This window comes from Microtus pennsylvanicus, chromosome 10 (assembly GCF_037038515.1).
Source record: "Microtus pennsylvanicus isolate mMicPen1 chromosome 10, mMicPen1.hap1, whole genome shotgun sequence".
In the NCBI taxonomy this organism is placed as follows: Eukaryota; Metazoa; Chordata; class Mammalia; order Rodentia; family Cricetidae; genus Microtus; species Microtus pennsylvanicus.
In genome coordinates this window covers 88,884,308-88,907,513 of record NC_134588.1, presented here as the reverse complement: position 1 = coordinate 88,907,513, position 23,206 = coordinate 88,884,308, and the positions used below count along the sequence as shown (strand labels likewise).

Below are 23,206 nucleotides of genomic sequence, written 5' to 3'. Positions count from 1 at the left end.
CCTTGGCCTAGGTCTGTATATGGGGCTGTTACAAAAGTCCAGGAAGACTGTTCAAGAACTGTGATACGGGGGGGGGGGGGGGGGGGGGGGACACCTTCCGTAAAGGCTTAACTCCTTCCCCTCATCCTCCAGATCAAGAATGAGTCCTTCCTAGAGGATATTAACAACGTCCTGAACTCGGGTGACATCCCCAACCTCTACAATGCAGATGAGCAAGATCAGATTGTCAACACTATGCGGCCCTACATACAAGAACAGGGCCTGCAGCCCACCAAAGCCAACCTCGTGGCTGCCTATACTGGACGTGTGCGCAGCAACATCCACATGGTGCTATGCATGAGGTACAGGCAGCTGTCACTAGGTCACGCTGGGGCCTCAGGGATGCTAGAAGGGTCTTATGAAACCAAAGGTGGCCCCAGGCCTGGCCACCATGCCATTCAGACCAAACTACTAGGCTGGTCTGGCTGCTGTGCCACTGGTCTGTAGATGGGCTCTGAGTTCTGAGCCTCATGTGGATCCTTCTCCCTCAGTCCCATCGGAGAGGTCTTCCGAGCTCGCTTAAGGCAGTTCCCCTCCCTTGTCAACTGCTGCACCATTGACTGGTTTAACGAGTGGCCAGCAGAAGCCCTGCAATCTGTAGCCACCATGTTCCTGAACGAGATCCCAGAACTGGAATCTTCCTTTGAAGTCATTCAAGGGCTGGTAGGTGTCTTGGTGAGAAGCAGTCTCTGGGGGAGAAATGTTTCCCTTCGGGTAGAGGCTTGGGGTTGCTGAGGCCTAGATAAGAGCCCTACCACTGGCAGCAAAGCTTTGGTGAGATGGCATTGCCTGTCTATGCCTCATTTTCTCCATCTGATGCCTTGAATCATATGGGGACCTAGTGTTCTACAAACGGCTAGCATCCCCCATTCTTCCAAGAGCCCCCTGACACCCCTCACAGACTGATCACACAAACAGGTTAAGCCAAATTTGTCTGCTTCAGTCTCAGAGAACATTGGCCTTCTGAGGGCCAAGAACTAAGACGAACCCAACATTTCCCTGTCTTAGACCCAGCTTCTGAAGGGATGCCATCTTAGGGCTTTCAGAGAGAGGTAGGCTCAGGGAGCTGTGGCAAGGGCCCTGGGCCACAGCTTGGAGACCCCATGGTCAAAGCCAGCTCTGTTCTTGACTAGTATGGGCCCTGGGCTTTCCATCTGCATAAAGGGTACCTTGACCTGGGGGTTTTGAGGACCTTAGGAAACAGTGAATCTGAGGTAGAAGAGTTCTGTTGTGGCCCTTTCCTCAGGACTAAGACACAGTGGCTTTGTGGGTCTCCAGTACCTGGTCTTTGCTGAAGTGCCACAGTATCCCTGGTCTACCATTCACAGATTCAAGTTTGTGTATATATCCACCAGTCTGTGGCCAAGAAATGTATTGAGTACCTGGCAGAGCTGACCCGCCATAACTATGTGACCCCCAAGAGCTATTTGGAGCTGCTCAATATTTTCTCCATCCTCATTGGACAGAAGAAAATGGAACTGAAGACTGCCAAAAACCGCATGAAGAGTGGCCTTGACAAGGTAGGCCTGAGGACGGCCTTATATAGATAGTGGCTAGCAACTGGGGGTTCCTCCTGCTGGGCATAGCAGTCTTGGATGCCAAGGTGACCCAGAATTTTAGACTGTAGCCTGAAGTGCTGCAGGGGATGATTTCCTTCTCAGCAAAAGAACAGAAACTAAAACCGTGAAGAGAGAGGGCAAGCAGTGGTGCCCACAGCTTCTCAGGGAGTAAGGCCTCCTCCACTAGTAACCACCAAATGACGTGGGGGCCGTGAATGACAGTGATCCAACAGGGCCCCCCTTCTCACAACTTGGCTTCTCTCCAGTCCCTGTAAGACCTGCTGTTTTGTTTTTTCTTCTCTGCTCTCCCCTACCTCAGCTGTTACGAACTTCTGAGGATGTGGCCAAGATGCAGGAGGAGCTGGAGATTATGCGCCCCCTGCTGGAAGAGGCTGCCAAGGACACCTTGCTCACTATGGAGCAGATAAAGGTTGGGGTGTTCCTGGACCCACCTCCTCTCTGATCCTGTCTGAGGATGCTCAACCTCTCAAAACATCAGATGGCTAGTCCCTGGCTTTCACACGTCCTCTAGCCTTTGTCTACTTCATTTTCCTCATTCACCAGTTGTCCGTTTGCTTTTTTTAATTGCATTTTTATTGATATTTATTGAGCTCTACATTTTTCTCTGCTCCTCTCCCTGCCTCTCCCCTTCCCCCTTCAATCCTCCCCCAAGGTCCCCATACCCCCAATTTACTCAGGAAATCTTGTCTTTTTTGACAAATACTTAAGCAGAACTATTAATACTTTAAGCCAGGCACGCCCTTGGCAGGGGTTCTATGAAGAGCAAGGCAGATGAATTCAAATAGGTCGAGCAATGCTGATGAGCACATCTCAGACTGAGTGGCAGGACCACCACCAGCAGATTCTGCACAGAATCAGGGTTTACAGTAAGGGTCCAGTCCTCCCAGCACGTATCACCATTATTACCATGGCAGCTTTCTGCCAGTATTTAAGTGTCCTGCTCTCTAGAGTCAGAGTGTTACAAAATGTTTCCCGGGGAGGTACATCTCTGCATCGTACGTGATGGCCATGTGGGCCAATTGGGCTGGGACACCCAAACCTAAGCCCTGATGTAGGCACTCAAGATACAGAAGGAACTCCTGGCCTTCCTGGGTCTCTACAACCTATTGCAACTAAGAGAGAAAAGGTGGCCATCTCAGCCCTCAGAAAGGGGAGATTTCTGTCCTTGCCACTGGCCACTAACTGGATCCCCTGTCTCCCATTCCTAGGTGGACACAGCCATAGCGGAGGAAACCCGGAAATCAGTGCAAGCAGAGGAGATTAAGGCCAATGAGAAGGCCAGCAAGGCCCAAGCTATTGCTGATGACGCACAGAAGGATCTGGACGAGGCATTGCCGGCCCTGGATGCAGCCCTGGCTAGCCTCCGAAACCTCAACAAGAATGACGTGACAGAGGTGGGCAGCTGCCCATCTTCTCACACTCACTATCATGTCTCTTTCTGGTGTCCTCTTAGGTCCTATGGTGTCCCCCAAGCCCCCCCCCCCCGCATATCTTTTGGTAACTGTGTACCAATAGGTAAGGGCAGAATGAGAGCCAGATACTACCTTCTTGTTCCACTTGCCTTGTGCCATCCCCAGTCAGTCCCAAGGCTCCAGGACCTATGGCAGTAAAGACTTGGTTGGTAGGACCCACCTCACCAAAGGGTAGGACCTTCCCTTCTACACCTCTTGACATGGCCCATAGGTACGTGCCATGCAGCGCCCACCCCCAGGAGTGAAGCTGGTCATAGAAGCTGTGTGCATCATGAAGGGCATCAAGCCCAAGAAGGTGCCTGGAGAGAAGCCAGGCTCCAAAGTGGATGACTACTGGGAGCCAGGCAAGGGGCTGCTGCAAGACCCAGGCCGCTTCCTCGAAAGCCTCTTCAAGTTTGACAAGGTAACCATGCTAAGCATAGGGGTAAGCCCGTGGGTAGGATGCAGTAGGATGGAGAAGTGCCTGCCACAGCAGTATCTTCAGGTACTGTGGTCTTGTTCTTCCTCTACCTGTCCTGCCCCCAGCTGCAGCACACATACCCCTGGGGGACATAGAGGTGTCTGGTACCATGGGAATAGAGCTGTCCCACCCCTACCCCAAGTAGCTGTCAGGGGGGATGACAGCCTCTCCCTCCCCAACAGATGCCTGAGGAAACTGGGATCAGGCCAGGAGGATGTCGCCCACAGTCACTCCAAGGCTTCACAGCCTGGAGATCCCCACCCCCACTGGCCATAGTCAAGAGGTTCACCGCCTGTTCTATGTTGTCTCCCTCCCTAAGCTTCAGCTTGCTCTGGCTATCGCTAGATCCTCTGCAATGTCCATCTGGGATTTTTCAGTGTCCATGGGCATCTGCTCTCTCGGGATGAAGCCCACAACCCCTTCAGTGAACCCCTCTCCAGTCCAGAAGTTCACTGAATGTCAGTTGCCTGGCCTACATGGGCTACCCCCTGCCATCACACATCATAAGGCAGTGACCAGTGTCACAGCAACTGGACTCCCTCACAGCTTCCATAGGCCTCCTCCTACTGTTCCATTAGATGAGAAACCAGACACCCTTCTCAAAGAGGCACTCAGTCCATGAGGGCTTACAGCCTGAGCTCTGACTCCTCTAGGCTTGCCTTAGCTCTGATCCTTGAAGAGCCTGCCAGCAGCTCAGCTCCCAGGCCCATGGTCAACAGCGGTGGGAACAGCACGGATGGGGGAGGCTCTCTGGCAGGCACCTAAGATGCAAGGAAGCAGTGTCCTGAGATCCATGATTTCCACCCTAGGACAACATTGGGGAGGCAGTTATCAAAGCCATCCAACCATATATCGACAACGAGGAGTTCCAGCCAGCTGCCATTGCCAAGGTGTCCAAGGCCTGCACATCTATCTGCCAGTGGGTGCGCGCCATGCACAAGTACCACTTTGTAGCCAAGGCCGTAGAGCCCAAACGGGTAAGGACTATTCAGAGCTAGAAGGGGCTAGCTCCCCTACCAGGTACTGGCTACAAGCTGGCCCTCTTCCTGCCTGCAGCAAGCCTTGCGGGAAGCCCAGGATGACCTGGAAGTGACACAAAGGATCTTAGAAGAGGCAAAGCAGCACCTGCGTGAAGTGGAAGATGGCATCGCCACACTGCAGGCCAAGTATCAAGAGTGTGTGACCAAGAAGGAGGAGCTGGAAATGAAGTGTGAGCAGTGTGAGCAGCGCTTAGGCCGAGCTGATAAGGTATGTGCCCTCTCCGACAGAGCCTACAGGCAGGACCGTCGGGAAGAGAAGAGCTTCTTCCCCTGGGCTCTCCCTATCCCCTTCTTAGCAGCTGATGGCCAGGGCCAGAGTGGGCAGAGCCAGCCCCAGGCCTCAGCCCAGCCTCCCAGAGCCCACACCATAAGACTGTTTTTACAGCTCATCAATGGACTATCAGATGAGAAGGTTCGCTGGCAGGAGACTGTGGAGAATCTGGAGAACATGCTCGACAACATCTCTGGTGATGTACTGGTGGCTGCCGGCTTTGTGGCCTACCTGGGCCCCTTCACGGTAAAGAGCCCCCACCCTACCCTGGACCAGCTTTATCCATCCCACAAGGAGACCCTCCCTAGAGGCCTTCTCTCTGTGAGGGCAACCTGTGGAGTACCTCTCCTTCCCTCCCGCATGTAGCATGAGGATACTGAGCAGGTACAAGTTGTGACGCAGGTCAGAAGAGTCCCCCTTGGAGTATAAAAAGGCTCGCACATATCACCTGTGCCAGATGCTGCTCTCAGTGTCCCATTTAATTCTCACAGCCATCTTTAGGGCAGGCATTGCAGGTGTGACCCCTTTCATAGACAAGGGTCTGTGGTTTGTAGGATCCAAGCAGGCCTGAAGTGTCTGTAATGTCTAGTCCATGTTAGCTAATGCACTGAGCTTTGACTTCTGCATGCCTTTACCAAGCAGTGTTGTAGCTAGAGGTGAGGAGGATCCTGTGTGGTGGTCTCAGGTTTTACATCTCTCCAGGGCCAGTACCGTACATCACTCTATGATCAGTGGGTCAGGCAGCTCACAGTTCACCAAGTCCCGCACACCTCCAAGCCCACACTGATTGCAACCCTGGGAAACCCGGTGAAGATCCGTTCCTGGCAGGTAACTCTCAGATGTCAGGATATGGAGCTGGGCTGAGATCCTCCTGCCTCCTTTCTACTCCCTTTACCAACTAACTCATTGATGCCTCCTCTCTGTCCTCCTGGGTGTAGCAAGCGGGTAGTGAGAGTAGCTAATGTCCCAGCCACCTAAGCTCATATAAGAACCCTGAACAGCATGGCACCTGGATTCCCACAGATTGCTGGCCTCCCCAATGATACTCTGTCAGTGGAGAATGGGGTCATCAATCAATACTCCCAACGCTGGACCCACTTCATTGACCCTCAGAGTCAGGCTAACAAATGGATCAAGAACATGGTAAGCAGACCCACTAATGCTGCCTCGTCAGACAGGCTCAGCCAATTCTAGGGAAGCAACTGAGCCTTGGGCTGGCTCTAAGCTCCCATAACCCCACCTTCCCCTGTAGGAGAAGGACAATGGGCTAGATGTGTTCAAGTTGAGTGACCGTGACTTTCTGCGCAGCATGGAGAATGCTATCCGCTTTGGCAAGCCATGCCTTCTAGAAAATGTGGGTGAGGAGCTAGATCCAGCACTAGAGCCCGTGCTGCTCAAGCAGGTAGGCCTGTTGGGAAAGGGGCAGCTATGGACTGCAGGTTCAGACACCCTGACCACAGTGCCCGCTCATCCTGCCTGCCACAGACATATAAGCAGCAAGGAAACACAGTGTTGAAGTTGGGAGACACAGTGATCCCCTACCATGAGGACTTCAGGATGTACATCACCACCAAGCTGCCCAACCCTCACTACACGCCAGAGGTTTCTACCAAACTCACCCTCATCAACTTTACACTGTCACCCAGGTGAGCCTCCACCCAAAAGAACAAAGCGCCAGCTGTCCCTTCCTGCCGTCTGACCCTTGGCCATCTCTTGGCCATCCCTAAGCTGCAGGGACTCAAGAGGTCTGTCTTTCCTGCTTAGTGACCCCATCAACTTCCTCCCCATCACTCTGGTATCCCAAAGTGCAGACCTTCCATGGGCCCCTCTTATTTCATTTCCACCTAACAGTGTTCCTCTCCCCCCCTACACACAACACAGGCACACACAGGCCTGTTGCATATAAAGCCTTCATTTGAGTAGCTACAAGCAGTGGGAGGGGAACCGTCCTCTTTATGTTTTGTGCATTGGTGTTTTGCGTGCATGCATGTCTGTGTGAAGGTGGCGGTCTCCTAGAACTGGAGCTACAGTTATGAGCCCCCATGTGGGTGTGGGAATTGAACCCAGGTCCTCTGGAAGAGCAGTCAGTGCTTTTAACCACTGAGCCATCACTCCAGCCCCAAAACAGGCACTCTTACGCCTTATCTTACTTGATCATTCATAGCCCCTTTTGCCAAAGAACTCAGGATCTAGCTGGCCAGCCCCTGCTATTCAAGGTCTTGCTGACAGCCATTAGTTTGAAAGCAGCCCAGCATCAATCCTACAGATTGAGGGTAGGCCTCCCAGGCTGACAGTAGCAGTGGTGCTGAGTTAAATGTGGGCTTACATTGAGCCCTAGAGTTCCCCAGGTACTACAAACATGGCCTTCCACCCCGGTAGTGGCCTAGAGGACCAGCTACTGGGCCAGGTCGTGGCTGAGGAACGACCTGATCTAGAAGAGGCCAAGAACCAGCTGATTGTCAGTAATGCCAAGATGCGCCAGGAGCTGAAGGACATTGAAGACCAGATACTGTACCGCCTCAGCTCCTCTGAGGGTAACCCTGTAGATGATATGGAACTTATCAAGGTGCTGGAGGCTTCCAAGATGAAGGCTGCTGAGATCCAGGTTGGAAACTGCCTTCGCCAACCTGAACCCCTCCCCCCACTTACCCCAAACCTGCTTCAACCTACATTTTTGACCTATTGCTCTTTATAGCCTCCCTGGACCTAACACCTTTCCTTTTTCCCCTTTCCCCAGGCTAAGGTCAGGATTGCAGAGCAGACAGAGAAGGACATTGATCTCACACGCATGGAGTACATACCTGTGGCTGTCCGCACCCAGATCCTCTTCTTCTGTGTGTCAGACCTGGCTAACGTGGACCCCATGTACCAGTACTCCCTGGAGTGGTTCCTCAACATCTTCCTCTCAGGCATTGCCAACTCAGAGAGGGCAGGTAGCTCTGTTACACTGGCACAACAGGCCCACTCTAAAATGGATGCAACACTTATGGGCACATTTCTGTGGTAGAGCACATATAGGAACCCTCATCTCTGTTCACTTTTATATCATATACTCATGATCCCAGAAAAGACACCACCTTCCATCCCTACCCTACTTAGAGCCCTTTTCTGGAAACACTAGCTGTCTAGGGAGATGCACAGCGTACCCTGATAGCTGCTGGGAGACTTTTGAGGCTGGGCTAGACCCTGAGATTCTCTCTCCAATTTCCCCATGCTCTGTCACCGCCTCTCCTACCCCATAGACAACCTGAAGAAGCGTATCAGCAACATCAACCGCTACCTAACCTACAGCCTCTATAGCAATGTCTGCCGCAGCCTCTTTGAGAAGCACAAGCTCATGTTCGCCTTCCTGCTGTGTACCCGTATTATGATGAATGAGGGCAAGATCAACCAGGTGCAGAAGCTGGCAGGTGGCTCAGGGCCTGTCTGTCTGAGGGTTACCCTATTGTGGGCGTGAGAACTCAGCATAGGTATTACAGGAAAGCCAGGAATAAAAGGCATAGCACAAGTAAAGGGGACAAAGGTCTTTGGAAGCACAATTACTTGCTTAAACACAACAGGGAATTCTGGGTTATTATGGCCCAAATGATGCTCTGAACACTAGTTTTTTTTGTTTTGTTTTGCTTTGTATTTCAAGACGGGGTCTCTCTGTAGCTTTGGAGCCTGTCCTGTAACTAGCTCTTGTAGACCAGGCTGACCTCGAACTCACAGAGATCCACCTGCCTCTGCCTCCCAAGTGCTGGGATTAAAGGTGTGTGCCACCACCGTCCAGCAAACACGGGCCTTCTAAGAGCCTTAAATGTGCTGCTGAGCAGAGATTGTCCCAGGGACAAACTGTTCTGAGCCTCCCACACTTGTTTAGTCAGGAGCTCTCATGGGCCTCATAGCCAAGAAAGGACAGAAGAGTAGACACTAGGAGTAACCCAGTTTCTCGGGTGAGGGGCCTAAGGACACGAAGGAGCTGGCTACAGGGTGTAGGTATCAACCTGACCTGTACTCTGCTAGGCTGAGTGGCGCTACCTCCTGTCTGGAGGCTCCATCCAGACCATGACTGAAAACCCTGCACCACACTGGCTATCGGACAGGGCCTGGAGAGACATCTTGGCACTTTCAAGCCTGCCAGCTTTTGCCATGTTCTCATCTGATTTCGCGAAGCACCTCCAAAAATTCCAGGCCATCTTTGACAGTGCTGAGCCTCACCGGTGAGCTGGATCCCAGACTAGGCTACCAGGAACACAAGAGAAGACCCCAGGAACAGGCTTGCCCAGAGGCCTTATCTGAAATATTACCTAGTACTGCCTTGCATCCATGGGAATGTCTCCCTGTGCCTCTAGCCCTGTTCTCCTGGGAAACCCCACCTTCTGGCAAAGTTCATGGGCCAGTGGCTTCACATGGGCCTGGCTCTCAGGGAGATGTGGGCTTTGTTTCAGGGAGCTCTTGCCTGGCATCTGGAACAAATTCCTGGATGATTTCCAGAAACTGCTTGTTCTCCGTTGCCTGCGTGGGGACAAGGTTACTAATGCCATGCAGGACTTTGTGGCCAACCACCTGGAACCCCGTTTCATTGAGCCCCAGGCAAGTGCTGGTCTCCAGGCAGAGCTGGTATCCTGAGTCTCAAGGATATGATGGCCTTGAGGACTACCTTCCAGCCCTGTCCAGTTAGAACTCTTGAATAGGGACGTTCTAGGACTCAGAAGGCTCTTCTGGAACTGCTTCAGGAACCTCAGGAGTCCTTGCCCTTGCCCTGAACCCTCCTCTTATCAACCCCATGTGGTCTCAGCATATCTCCCCGTCCTTCCAGACAGCCAATCTGTCTGCGGTGTTCAAAGAGTCCAACTCCACGACCCCCCTCATCTTTGTGCTGTCACCCGGCACTGACCCGGCTGCTGACCTCTACAAATTTGCAGAAGAAATGAAGTTCTCCAAGAAGCTCTCTGCCATCTCCCTGGGCCAGGGGCAGGTAAGGGTAAGGCAGAGGAGGAGCAGGCTGGGGAGGATGGATGAGCAGCTGTCACCTACTCAATGTTCCTGTTCTCTAGGGCCCTCGGGCAGAAGCCATGATGCGCAGCTCCATAGAGAGGGGCAAGTGGGTCTTCTTTCAGAACTGCCATTTGGCACCAAGCTGGATGCCAGCCCTGGAGCGTCTCATCGAGCACATCAATCCTGACAAGGTGCACTGTGCTGCCTGTCATTGGGTCCTTCTCAGTGAAAGGAGTAATAAACCACCCATCAACGACTGAGGCTGCTTCAATGAGACAGTCCCACAAAGCATGCAGCCCAAACCCAGATGCAAAGCATGTCTATCACGATGCAACTAGATTAATCTGGACTTCTGCTGTTGTTGTTTGTCTTTGTTTTTCAAGACAGGACAGCCATGGCTGTCCTGAAACTCACTCTGTAGGCCAGGCTGGTCTCAAACTAAGAACCACCTGCCTCTGCCTCCCAAGTGCTGGAATTAAAAGTGTGGGCCACCCATGACTGACTATTCTGGATTATTAACTAGATTATTATTGTCCCTCCAAATTACTGAGTCTCAGGGGGTTGGTGACTTCCCTAAGGCTACCCAGCACAGAATGGTGACCCTAGAGTTTGCTAAGTCCTGTTCTTAGCCAGTTGTCCACATAGCCGTGGAACTCAGGGAAGGAGTAAGTCAGAGCAAGAGGGTGTTTCTGGATAGGAAGGAACCTTCGCTGAGGTCTTTGTGTTTATGACGTGCTGTGACCACCAGGTACATCGGGACTTCCGCCTATGGCTCACCAGCCTGCCCAGCAACAAGTTCCCAGTGTCCATCCTGCAAAATGGCTCCAAAATGACTATTGAACCACCACGTGGTGTCAAAGCTAACCTGCTCAAGTCCTACAACAGTCTCAGTGATGACTTCCTCCACTCCTGTCGAAAGGTGATGGCTCAGGGGCTAAGAGCACTGGCAGCTCTTCCAGAGGACTTAGTTCAAGCCCAGCATCCACACCAGGCAGCTCTAGCTCCATGGGGATTTGACACCTTTGGCCTCTGTGAGCAACAGCACTCATGTGCACATACTCATATACTTATACACATAATTAAAAATAATTTTCTATTTTTTTAAGTGAGGTACATCCTAAGCTCCCACCTACCTGTCCCACCCCTTCCTCTTATGACCCTGTCCCTTTCTGTCCTGCAGGTTGTGGAGTTCAAGTCACTGCTGCTATCTCTGTGCTTGTTCCATGGGAATGCACTTGAACGCCGTAAATTTGGGCCCCTGGGCTTCAACATCCCTTATGAGTTCACAGATGGAGATCTGCGCATCTGCATCAGCCAGCTCAAGATGTTCCTAGATGAATATGATGACATCCCCTATAAGGTAGGCAGGGGGCAGGTTGGGGACCACTGACTTGGGCACTTTTACTAAGGACCCTTACCCACCCACCACACAGGTTCTCAAGTACACTGCCGGAGAGATCAACTATGGCGGTCGTGTGACTGATGACTGGGACCGTCGCTGTGTCATGAACATCCTAGAAGACTTCTACAACCCCGCTGTGCTCTCTTCTGAGCACAGTTACAGTGCCTCCGGCATCTACCACCAGATCCCACCTACCTACGACCTCAATGTGAGTCCACAGGAGGGGGCCAGTGGGGCTCCTGGGGTCCCATGGAACCCTGACGCAAAAGGGCACAGGAGAAAGGAGGTATAGCCCTGCCTTCCAGAATACCTTTCTATCAAAATCCCACCCACAGCAGAGGCAGTCACACCTAGTGGAGACAGGCTTCTGTGGGGGTAGGCAAACCCTCCTCACTTATTCCACGTATCACTAGTGGGTGGTCATGCAGGCTATGTGTGGGGTAGAGACACTCCCTGAGGACATACTTGACATACTTCTAGGGTGATGGGGGAAGTATCCTGAACTGAAGTTGGGTTGGGTGAGCAAGAGGGAGCATGTCAGGTTTGAGCAGCTACAGAAACAAGTAGAGGGATGGCAATAAATGGCTGAGAGGAAAGCAAGAACCACAGTACAGCATCACAGAGACCATTGCAGTTCCAGAAACAACAGGAAGGTGAACCAGGGAGGGTGACCGTGACTCCAAAGGCTGGCGAGAACAAGCAAAGGCCTTCAGTTTCAGCCCTCTTGCTTCCTAGGGCTATCTCTCCTACATCAAGAGCCTTCCACTCAATGACATGCCTGAGATCTTCGGTTTGCATGACAATGCCAACATTACCTTTGCCCAGAATGAGACTTTTGCTCTATTCGGTGCCATTCTCCAGCTGCAGCCCAAATCATCCTCAGTGGGCGGCCAGAGCAGGGAGGAGGTGGGTAGTAGTGGAGGGAAAGGGTCAAGGTCTGGACAAGGCCAGACTGCCCCATCCTGCCTTCGAGGTAGCCAGTTCAGTCCTCTCATCTTTTTGTTCCCTGCAGTCAGTAGAAGATGTGGCTGAGAACATTCTGTTCCGGATCCCTGGGCCTATTCCCTTAGAAGAGGTGATAAGCAAATACCCTGTGCTATATGAGGAGTCAATGAACACAGTGCTGGTACAAGAAGTCATTAGGTAATTTCTTGCCACACCTTAGCCAACCAGTCAAGGGCCACTGTGCTATAAGAATAACAACAGGTATTGCTATTAGCCAGCTGTCATGCTAAGTGCTAACTAAACATCTGTCTTCTAATTTGGCTGCTTATTTTCATTTTATAGATGAATAAACTAAGGCCTAAGATTGACTGTCTTAAGTAATTGACATATTTACTAAGGGCCAGAGCTGGGATTGTACCCAGAATGCCTCACCCAGTTCCGCATTTAACTTGTATTCTGTCATTGTCTATGGGCACAGATGGAAGGGCACAGCCCACTAATACCTTGCCACTGACCCTACAGGTACAACAAGCTCCTAGTGGTGATCACGCAGACACTTAGTGACATGCTCAAGGCACTCAAGGGACTAGTGGTAATGTCCTTAGAGCTGGAGCTGATGTCCACCAGCCTGTACAACAACGCTGTGCCTGAGCTCTGGAAAACCAAGGCCTACCCATCACTCAAACCACTGGCTTCATGGATCATGGACCTGCTACAGCGCCTGGACTTTATACAGTCTTGGATCGAAAATGGCATCCCCCCTGTCTTCTGGATCAGCGGCTTCTTCTTCCCTCAAGCTTTCCTAACTGGCACACTGCAGAACTTTGCCCGAAAGTTCGTCATTTCTATTGACACTATCGCCTTTGATTTCAAGGTCTGAACACAAGAGGCGGTGGTGCACTACAGTCATAATTGCCTAAGTTTGAAGCAATCCTGAATAGGAGATGAAAAGACCCAGGCCAAGAGCCCCAGAGATATTCAGAGGGGAAGGGCAGACGACAGGTCACAGACTAAAATAGCAGATAGGTGATAGGCAGACAGCAGCTTTCAAGAGGGAATTTGTGCCTTCTGATACAAATCCTAACCGTGCTTCAATGTGGGTGTCTGTGTGCCCACCACAGGTGTTGTCCAGGACCCCATCAGAAATTGGCGAAAGGCCTCGTACAGGGTGCTATATTCATGGACTGTTCCTGGAAGGTGCTCGCTGGGACCCATTGGATTTCCAACTGGCTGAGTCACGGCCCAAAGAGCTGTATACAGAGATGGCTGTTATCTGGCTCATGCCAGTAGCCAACCGAAAGGTTGAGACCCAGGACTTCTACCTGTGCCCCATCTACAAGACTCTGACCCGCGCTGGTAAGGCAACCCAAGCAGGCCATCCACACTACAGGTAAAAGTCTAGTCAGTTTACACGGACCCAGGATAGCTGCCTGGGAGAGCTGATGGAAGTCTGGGCCAGTGCAGAGTTCAGTAATTCCCTGCTTGCTTGCCCTCCTCCTTAGTAATCTATCATGCATCCTAGGAGTCTATAGGCCCAACTTCCACCAGGGGCTCAGAGAAAGAAAACAGGGAATATAGTGGTGGTGGCAACTCCATCCTCAGTGCCTTAACTCTAGGGAGGCCTGAGCCCTCATCAGATCAAGTCACCAAGGATCCTGACTTTTGGGCCCTGGTCCCTTCCTATTCCCAACTCAAGTCTGTCAAACTCATTGTTCATGTTCTTCCCCCCTAACCCAGTGGTGAAAGAGTAGAACCTAACCGTCCCTCTTTCTTGCATGCTTCAGGAACATTATCAACCACAGGCCACTCAACCAACTATGTTATTGCTGTGGAGATCCCTACCAACAAGCCTCAGCGACACTGGATAAAGCGTGGTGTAGCCCTCATCTGTGCCCTGGATTACTAGACCCAGATAGAAGGGCCAGAGCCATTAAAGTGTTTCAGTAAGTCCCGTTGTGCCTTGGCTGTGTACACGAGGCCTCATCTACAGGACCACTGTAGGGGAACAGGGATATAGCAGTCACAGCAGAGAATTGTCAGTAAGGGATGGGGGGAGGGGGCACGAGGCAGCTCTGGCCTGTTGTACCTACCCAAACACAATAAGGGATGAGACATTGAGACATGCAACCTCTCAGGTCCCAGTTCCTCTCCAAGAATTCACCGGTTAGACCTACGGGCAGCTCTTGGTGCAGAGCCCCAGGACCTTTTCAGATTCAAAGCCATCAGATCTGGTGAGAGCCAAGCATTCTCACCTCAGTACCCTACCTTGTCCACAACCCATCTGAAACACCACCCCAAGCCTGCCATCACAAGCAGTCATTCCTGGCTATCAGCAGAGCTTCGGGGCCACAGTCTCATTCCCCTAGCCCCGCCCACAGACCTCAGGACGGCAAGCAGAGGGCCATCTCGGCACACTTTTATTCACTCACTGACCAGTATTTACAGAACTGCAGGGCAGGACTGCAGGGCAGGGCTGCAGCACCATCTCCCCCACAGTCACGATCTACAGATAAGGGCCTGCTTGGATCACCTAATCAAGCAGAACACAGAGCTGTTTGGGGCTGGAGCTTGAAACAGTACTGAGCTTATGACCCACTGTCATCAAGCCCTATGGGAACACAGGAGTTCTAACCCATCTTGACCCTATCCCCGACCCTGAGTACCCTGCAAGAGGCCAAGGAAGCTGACACAGTAAGGAGAACTGAGTAGTGCCAGCTTCGTTCAAGCAGCCCTGTCTCTGATATCCCTAAGAGGAGGGAGACATGGTAATACTGAGGGGCTTAGGTAGAGACTCATCTGACCCCAGAGACAGAGATTAGGAGCCCAAGGTCGGCCCATAGTCAGGGCCACAACACTAAAGGCAAAGAGCCCCAGAGCCTTGCTTTGACAGAATTAGCAAGTGTAGATGGAACCAGAACAGTCTGCATGCCACTGGGACAATTCAACAATTCAACACTTCTCTCTGCTATAGCTGTGGGACCCCGGTAGGCTGTGCATCCTACTAAGACACCCCATGCCCATTCCAGCTCAGCAGCCTGGTCCCTGAGTTTGGCTCTCTCTCAAGAGGAATTCACAAGGACAGGCTAGTAGCTGGGGCTAGAGCACCAGGGCCAAGGCCTTCTCAATTTCCCAGCTGGAACCCTGGTGTCATCCCCAGCAGGATGACAGCTGCTGGGAGAGAAAGCAGAGTCAGAAAGCTGGCCATGATAATATAATGGCAAGAAGGGCAGGAGCCCAAAAAAAGACATTTCCGATAGGTAAAATGTATATCCTGCTGCTCCATGGATGGTCGTGGAGGTCATAGCACCCTCCAATTCCAACTGCTGCTTCCTGCGCATCATGGGGCTGACTTGCCCTGCCAGGCCCCAGAGCACAATGCAGGACACACAGCTCATTCCCACTCCCAGGGCCTGGGCCCTCGCTGAACCATTCATTAATACTGGGAAAAGAAGAGTGGGGCAGGGAGGGCCCTGGTAAGGGCTTTGTGGCAAGAGAGGCTGCAGTTAGGGCCAGAGGTCCTCACTGGCGTTTGGCCTTGTAGGGGCGAGAGCGTTTCCGCCGGTCAGGCTTCCTCTGTTTGTGAAGCCGACCGATGCTGACCCCTTGGCGGCGCCGCACTGAGATGTTCTGTTCCACTAGGTTGGCCAGCATACCTGTGGAAAGCAGAAACTCCTAAGTAGGTGGCTGGCTTCCAGGTTCCATGTGCTTTAGTCTGATCAGCCTCAAAAGAATTCTTGTGGGGTGTGCATGGGAAGCTGAGGGACATAACACTCAGCAGGGGAGGACAATGAAGACACTATAGAAGCCCCCTCACCTTCCTGAGCCAGCATGGAAATGAAAGTACAGATAAACTCGTCATAGTTGTGGGTCCTTCGCTGGTCATCAATCTGTAGGAAAGAAAGTACATGAGGACACCAGAGCTCCTCAGAGCAACTGTCCTTGGGAGAAGACAGAAGGACAGGCAGTAGAGGGATCACTCACCTTGAACTTCTTCCTTTTCTCTACTTCTTCCTTGAGACAAGCCTCATAGTTTGCAATCTCAGCTTCCACACACTTTAGTAGTGCTAGCAGCTCCTGTCAGAACCCAACATTGTACCTTAAGGGTCTGACTGGCACCAAAGCTCCATTACCAAAAAGCAACTAGAAGCAAGGGTGTACAGCCATAGTCCAAGGGGCTATTGAGACCACCCAACCCAAAAAGGCTATCAGGCACCTGGCTGGCCACCAACTTTCACAACAAAATTCCAATCAAGAACCCAATAACAGCTGGGCATGGTGGCTCACACCTTTAATCACAGCAGGCAGATCTTTGTGAGTTCAAGGCCAGCTTGGTCTACAAAGCAAGTTTGAGGACAACAAAAGCTCCTACATAAGAGAAATCCCATCTCAAAAAAAAGGACCCAGTACCTAGGCAGTGCGGCCTCTACTATGAAAAGAAAGCAGAGACTCACCTTAGGTGAGTACTTCTCTCCACTCAAGGGCTCACTGGGCCTGTTCAGCACAGACTTGTCTCTGCTATCTGTGGCTTCCACCATCTCCTTCTCCTCTAGGCTGCTGGACCCCTGGTTGCCTTGGCTTGATCTGGTAGAAGGTGAGGAACCCTTCCCACCCTCTGGGAGAGGACATAAAAAGATGCATCAGAGTACATGATACGTTAGTAGTCACCTGGCCACCTCCCCCCTTCTCGGGTACACCTAGTGGTCAGTGAGGCACCCAAGGCCCACCTGTGAGTGCCAAGGGACTCAGTACACCATCTTCAGCAAGGTGCAACAGGCCTGTGCTAATGACAGGACCCAGGTCACGGACAGCACGGTTGTAGCGTATGCAGTCAACACGCAGAAGGCTGTCATCCTCTCCAAAGAGCACCTTGGAGATGTGAGAGGTGACAGGGCTAGAGGGCCGTGTGGGGTTAGCCGAGCGGATAGGCGAGCGCAAGGGGGAGTTGAAAGCACTGCCAATCTCAGAGGCTGTGTCCGTGCTCTCATTGCTAGGAGTGGGTGAAGGCTGCGAGTGTGTGGGCACAGCCACAGCTGGACTCCCAGCCCCACTGCTAGTCTTGATGGACAGAGGAATTGAAAGGTCTTTCTGAGACTCCTGAAGCTTCTCAGTTAAGACATTGATGGTGTTGGGCTGCAGCACTGACAGTTGCCCATCTGAAGAATTGCTCAACGATCCTGGCTTCCCTGTCCCCTTCCGCTTGTATCTGTGGGGTCCAATAAGAGGTAAAAAGAGGGAATGGACCAAGTGACCACACCCAGCAGTGTCCAGAATGGCTCAAATATATCCTCTTCTCCCCAAGCCAATCTGGAAGCTCCTACACTTGGTCCAAGCAATCTGACCCAGCAATGGCACCCTAAGTGCCACAGTACAGATAGGCCTCAAAGGACTTCCTCTATTCTAGCTAGCTCATTTCTAATCTTCTAATGCTATCCTACTTAACAGACCATCTCTCCAACCTCTTCTGCTACCCCAAGTCTTTGAGGTCCAGCTAAACGATCACCTCAACAAGACACGTCTTGATATATGGTAAGAAACTTACCTCCCCGCTAAACCCACCACAAGTTCCTGAAGACTTGGGGTTTTGCCCTTCAGGCTAGCCTCCTAGCCTCCTCCAAGGTCTTGCATTCTCTAAGTGCCTAGTGTTCTCTGTGGAAATGCCTTCTCAGATACAGGGTGGAATACACAGAACAGGACCCAAGGCACCCCAAGCGTTTTGGAGCTGGGACTGACCTGATGGCAGAGCTGGTGTTCTGCACCTCATCCTCATCATCCTCAAAGTCATCCTCATCATCAGAGTACTGTTGGGGTGGTCGGACCGGACCGCGGCTGCGGCCCACACCGGCCGCCAGGTCTTCCTCCTCCTAGGGCAGACAAGCACAGTATCGAGGAAGGCTACTCACCTAAACTGGGCATTGCAGCTAGGGAAGAAGGTAACTTGGCTCTCAGCTGTGCAAAGTACTTCTAAAAGAAACAGGATGCCCTGCCATATGCTTTTGTTACCAGGAGAAACCATCCCATATAGAACCAAGGACTAAGTACCTAATGTACAACTCACAAAATGGATTTAAAGCCAAAGGAGCTCTCTTGGCCACCTTAAGGCCATGCTATTGTGCTATGGTGGGGACTATGAGTGTCAGAGAACAGTCATCAAGGCCCAAGCAGAGTCAAAGAATAATTACCAGGGACCCAACACTGTTGCCTCTCATAAGAAAACTTGCCAAGGTGCTTTCATCTTACCTGCATAGGCGATTTGGCATAATTGTGATTGTCTAGAAAGGCTGGCAGTCGCTGAACAATAGGGGCAGGGTTTGGGGGAACCCCATTGAGACTCCCTGGAGGCTTCACCACCAGCTTAGATTTGCTGGGAGGACTGTGGGTCGGAACTTGTGGGCATGAACCAGCCACCTCCTCTGCACCATCTGAGACATGGCAGAGTAGACAGGACATTCAGGTGGATCCTTAAGAGAACTTTACAGCAGTCTCCCCAGTCTAGTGACAGTTGTTTCCCCAGTGAAGGCGGCTAACAGGACAGGCCACTAAGCTCTAAGTCATGGTTCCACAATGAGATAGAGAAAAAACAAGGCAACAAGAAAGGCAGCCTTTAGAGAAAATACTGGGGGGCGAGGGAGGAGGATAGGGGCAATATGGAGGGGCAGGGGTCTAAGGTCATGACAGTCCCTTACTCTACAGGTGTCCTTTAAGAAAAACTCACTCTACTCTCCCTCAGTGTTGTGAGGGGGAATTTCAGACCTCCTGTTGAAGCCCCTACACCACTGCCCAAGTACTTTCTTAAAGTGCTTGGGCCTCCCATGTCAAGCTATCCAAATGGCTGAGGCCCCAAGTCCCTCAAGTACCTGTGTGAGTGCACTCAGAAGCCGCTGGGGCCCTGCCTGCCTCCAGCCTGAGGGGGGACTTGCTGCTTGCTGGCTTGGTCTCCTCGGGCAGTTGTGACTCTTGAGATTTGTGGGTTTGAATCAGCTCCGGCTGTGTTACTCTAATCAGCTTAAAACACAACTCAAAGCTTAGAGGAGAAGGGGTAGAGCCAGGTTTCCATCTCAGACAGCTAAAGGCTCTGACCCTACTCATTTATTTGCTAGAAGATAAAAAGGTCAAACCACACTTCTTTTTAGAAGCTTCCCCCCCTAAGTTTTGCCACCCCTGCAAAGGAAAGAAATGGTCAGTTAACCCTGAATCTACAAGACACCATGATCTGGGAATTAGAGACAGACACTACAGTGTTGGAGAGACAGGGAGCAGAGTGTATGGCTGGCATGGCGAGGCAGGAGACCCACTCACCTGCTGCAGGGCCTCCAGGACTGTTTGTCGGTTCACCTTCAATACATGTAACCTGGCCTCATACTTGATCCTGCGGTCAGGTACCACAGCCATCAGGTTGAAGCGGATGTCATGGTATGGTTCCCTGTAGTCACAGTGAAAGCTATCAGAGCAGTCTCTACCCCAGCTATGCCGACAGACTAAGGCAAGTATCTTGTAGTTGAAGGTACAGGCTTTAATCCTATAGGCAGGCAGTAGCCAGTCACGTACTAAGAAACCTGAGATGTACCTTCCATGAACTATGTGAGGGGCCTGTCAGGAAGTGAATTAGCACACTTGTGCCACCCAGCCACAAGGCTTGCCCTTCCTCTAACCCAACCCAGAGCAGGCCACAGGCAGCCTAGGTAGGAAGACAAGGGATTGGAAACCCAAGACCCAAGCCTGATCTTGCCAGATACACCACATGGCCTTACAATTTACAGAGCATCTGGCACCTCTCTTTCCCTCCTAAAGGAGACACAGTTCCAGAAGGGCACAACAGGGCAAACTGAGGGTCTTTACCCTGCAGTAGCAAGGCCAATTCGTTCCATGATGACCCGCCGGGCTTTATCGGTCCACTCCTCATCCTCTCCCCAGGGCCCTAGGAGAGAACAAGATGAGGAATCAGCAGGTAGGCAATCCTGAGATGGTGTGACCAGGGATAACAAGGAACACAGATTACTGTGGTTGAGCCAGGTACAAGCTGGTCATGTAACTTGGAGCAAGATTAATTCTTGGTCAGTTAGATGTCTTTGGTACCCACCCAGTTCATACTACTGAGTCTCAAGAACCTAAGGGCCCTGAAACCCAGATAACCAGAAGGAAGCATGACAAATCAAGCAAGCCACTTCCTCAGGATGCCTACCGTGATCAATAGGGTAGACTTTCAACCCATCCAACTCAAAGAGCCGCCCTGTGATAGGCACATAGCTGACGAAATGGAAAGCCTCCATGGTCCGCACTGCACTGAGGCCATTCTGCTTCTCGGGAAGATGACGTGGTTCTGGCCTGGAAAAGGACAAAGTAAGAGACATCCTCCGCTGCCCCTCCCCCATATCAGCAACCACAGCTCTCACCTACCTGGCATGGCTATTATGTGCCTTGGCCAGCTCAGGAGCATTTCCAATTGCGTATCCTTTACTCTAAGAAGAAAATAAGACTACATGCGAACAGATTCTTAAGTGAGCCTCTGGGTGAGGGCAGAGTTCCAGAGAGCAGGCTTAGAGGCATTCCAGGAATCTCAAGCAGCACAGGTAACTTTCCTAAAGAGCTAGTGGTGGCAGATGAGTGCACGGGACCTCCCAAAGGGAGGGGCCATACTGGCTTTGCACAGTAATCAGTGACTACTGGGGAGCAACACAGCCTGCTACAAAAAGTTACAGGAGAAAAAGTCCTGATGTGGGTGACTTGAGTTTCTCCTTCTCTATTATCATCATCTCCTTCTTAACAGCAAAGTCTAAAACCAACCACCTTCCACAAAACTTCTGAGTCAAATAGATGTTAATTATCATTTGAAAAAGAAATGGCCGAACAGTACCAAATCTCATGTAGTAGCATTGCCAAAGGCTCTGTTTGTGAGCCGTGATTTAAAGCACTACAGCATACCTCTGGGCTGAAGCCTTTGGTGAAATCCTTCATTCGACTCAAGGTGGGCCCCAGATCCACACTGCTGCAGTTCAGGAGCACGCTCAGCAAGGCATGAGTGGCGCAAGAGTTGGGAATCAACTGTAAATCAAAAATAGTCACTCATATACCCCTCACACACTCTTTACCGTAAGCTTCCCCAAGCCCACATTCACTGAGAAGACTACAAAAAGATGCCAGCAACCCTCATCGGTTTCCTTTGTCTCACTCAGACTTTCCTCATACAACACAAACCAACTAAGTACCAAGTATCTAGGGACGCAGAGAATATCCTGAGATACCATCTACTCTAAAGGTATTCCCTTCAATGAAAAAGAGCTAGTTCTGGTTTGCCATGGGGTTTCCACAACTACTCCTGGTACCAGTCTAACTCTTCTTCCTGCTTCCCCCACTGTCACTTTCCACGCAAAACCAATTAACAACCAAAAACAAAAACCAGCATCCTGCCCTTTGAACTAGCTCAGAACTCAGCAGACCTGGTGGGCAAAGAACATGTTATTGACAATATCGTCATCAATCACAGATGTCTCATCCACGAATGTAGAAACCTTGCGGCGGGACCTGCGTTCTTCGATCCATTTGAACAGGAAGATAAATCCATATACAGGCCTAGAGAAGGAAGAGGCAGGTGGCAGTCAGTATCCCCTTCTTTCTCTCCCTAAGTCTGCACTGGGGGTGGGGGACTAGTGCTCTAAGTCCCTCACTCTTATCAAGACTAACTCCAACACGAGCCTGAGACATCACACCCAGAAGCCTCTCCCAGGCAGTCAAGTGTGAGCTTCATGCTCTGAAAGCCCACTCAGTCACATTATGAAGTCTGGGCAAGAGAAGGAAATCTGGAACCGGTGGTCCAGGGTGCACCAAGGTGGAAACTCTGATGAGGAGTCCGCACCAGCTCTCATTTGTGGACCTTAGCCTCAAGCCCCAAAACCGGGGAAGCGTATGGACTTCTGAACCAGTCCCTTCACTTCTAGGAAATAAAAGCGGACTTCTTGGATCATTCCTGTCAGCAAGCTCCTCTATTCTACAGATCACCAAAACCAGAACCCGAGTTTAGGTCCCTGAAAAGGGCCGTGTCACACCAACCAATCAATGCAGGACAACTTCGTTTAGTTTGGAGACATAGTCTCACTATGTAGCTTAGGCTGGCCTCAAACTCAAGACATCTGCCTGCCTCTGCCTTCCGAGACCTGGGATTAAATGGACACAGCACCACTCCTGGTCAGGACAAATTCTGTGTGCACAGCACACGTGGTCATGTAATTAACGGACTGTACACTTATAAAAAAAAAAAGCGCTGTGCAGCCAGAGGCTTCTAGCTGCAACACCAGACAAGGCAGCCGAACTGTACCCCAAGAGTGGTTAGGGTTAAAAGGTGGGTTACTACTTCCTGGAGGGGAAGCGCTGAGGGAAGACTGGGAATTAAACACAAAAACAAAAGTCCAAGGAGGACACCCACAAAGAGCGAAGTTTTCTTATGCGACATTTTATACTACTACTGCCTCCCTTGAAGGGGTACTATTTCACTGCCCTCTCCCAGCCCCCCGGAGGTAAGGGCCCAGCCACTCACCCCTGGCATTTACTCTGAAGATCATAGATCTCCTCCACTTGCACCCCTTTGACACCTATGATCAGGAAAGAAGAAGTCGGCAAGGCAGCCCCAGGCTCTGCAGGGAGAACTCAGGGGGCACCCCCACACACACGCCCCCTAACAGCCAGGTCTCAATGGTCAGAGGCTGCTCTTACCGAAATCTTCCACCAGGAGGGTGAAGAGGCCTGGGTGGGACAAGAGGAGGAGGGATTGTCAGGCAGGAGCGTCCGGGGCCCATCCGGCCTCCCCAGCCCCCGGCCCGCCGGGGCCCCTCCGTACCCGGGTCACTCTCCAGCTCCAGCCAGCCCTTATTCATCTTCCCGCGGAGCGGCCCCTCAGCGCCATGTCCAGGCCCTGCCAACCCCACGCCGCTCCCAGTGGGAGCGCCCACTGCACTCGGGGCTCCTCAGCCCCACACAGACAACGGGCCGCGTCGCGTCACTGGTCCGCGCAGGGAATACGACGTCA

At 51.7% G+C, this 23,206-nt stretch overlaps 2 protein-coding genes across 2 annotated transcripts in view; one reads left to right on the top strand and one right to left on the bottom strand.

Moving 5' to 3' along the window:
- Nucleotides 1-14,097, top strand: part of Dnah1 (dynein axonemal heavy chain 1) — a 62,427-nt gene extending 48,330 nt beyond the window's left edge. The window contains exons 50-77 of the mRNA XM_075989018.1: nucleotides 133-341; nucleotides 531-702; nucleotides 1,368-1,559; nucleotides 1,918-2,028; nucleotides 2,828-3,013; nucleotides 3,303-3,494; nucleotides 4,361-4,528; nucleotides 4,608-4,799; nucleotides 4,977-5,108; nucleotides 5,565-5,690; nucleotides 5,886-6,005; nucleotides 6,115-6,264; nucleotides 6,348-6,508; nucleotides 7,242-7,467; nucleotides 7,600-7,795; nucleotides 8,105-8,256; nucleotides 8,868-9,064; nucleotides 9,293-9,437; nucleotides 9,664-9,822; nucleotides 9,902-10,033; nucleotides 10,591-10,761; nucleotides 11,023-11,202; nucleotides 11,276-11,452; nucleotides 11,980-12,154; nucleotides 12,261-12,387; nucleotides 12,712-13,063; nucleotides 13,311-13,545; nucleotides 13,974-14,097. Coding sequence (XP_075845133.1) covers nucleotides 133-341; nucleotides 531-702; nucleotides 1,368-1,559; nucleotides 1,918-2,028; nucleotides 2,828-3,013; nucleotides 3,303-3,494; nucleotides 4,361-4,528; nucleotides 4,608-4,799; nucleotides 4,977-5,108; nucleotides 5,565-5,690; nucleotides 5,886-6,005; nucleotides 6,115-6,264; nucleotides 6,348-6,508; nucleotides 7,242-7,467; nucleotides 7,600-7,795; nucleotides 8,105-8,256; nucleotides 8,868-9,064; nucleotides 9,293-9,437; nucleotides 9,664-9,822; nucleotides 9,902-10,033; nucleotides 10,591-10,761; nucleotides 11,023-11,202; nucleotides 11,276-11,452; nucleotides 11,980-12,154; nucleotides 12,261-12,387; nucleotides 12,712-13,063; nucleotides 13,311-13,545; nucleotides 13,974-14,095 — 4,857 coding nt within the window. The 3' untranslated portion in view covers nucleotides 14,096-14,097. The remainder of the gene's footprint in view (nucleotides 1-132; nucleotides 342-530; nucleotides 703-1,367; nucleotides 1,560-1,917; nucleotides 2,029-2,827; nucleotides 3,014-3,302; nucleotides 3,495-4,360; nucleotides 4,529-4,607; nucleotides 4,800-4,976; nucleotides 5,109-5,564; nucleotides 5,691-5,885; nucleotides 6,006-6,114; nucleotides 6,265-6,347; nucleotides 6,509-7,241; nucleotides 7,468-7,599; nucleotides 7,796-8,104; nucleotides 8,257-8,867; nucleotides 9,065-9,292; nucleotides 9,438-9,663; nucleotides 9,823-9,901; nucleotides 10,034-10,590; nucleotides 10,762-11,022; nucleotides 11,203-11,275; nucleotides 11,453-11,979; nucleotides 12,155-12,260; nucleotides 12,388-12,711; nucleotides 13,064-13,310; nucleotides 13,546-13,973) is intronic.
- Nucleotides 14,098-14,588: 491 nt separating this feature from the next.
- On the bottom strand, nucleotides 14,589-23,197 carry Bap1 (BRCA1 associated deubiquitinase 1). Its single transcript, XM_075989019.1, has 17 exons — nucleotides 23,018-23,197; nucleotides 22,894-22,923; nucleotides 22,718-22,772; nucleotides 21,624-21,756; nucleotides 21,109-21,228; nucleotides 20,584-20,645; nucleotides 20,369-20,511; nucleotides 20,026-20,104; nucleotides 19,486-19,609; nucleotides 19,044-19,191; nucleotides 18,427-18,608; nucleotides 17,920-18,050; nucleotides 16,914-17,392; nucleotides 16,641-16,801; nucleotides 16,171-16,263; nucleotides 16,004-16,076; nucleotides 14,589-15,842 (listed from the first exon to the last, which is right to left on the bottom strand). The coding sequence occupies exons 1-17, from the start codon at nucleotides 23,052-23,054 to the stop codon at nucleotides 15,709-15,711; spliced, it is 2,184 nt and encodes a 727-aa protein (XP_075845134.1). The 5' UTR covers nucleotides 23,055-23,197; the 3' UTR covers nucleotides 14,589-15,708.
- Between the last annotated feature and the right edge of the window lie 9 nt (nucleotides 23,198-23,206).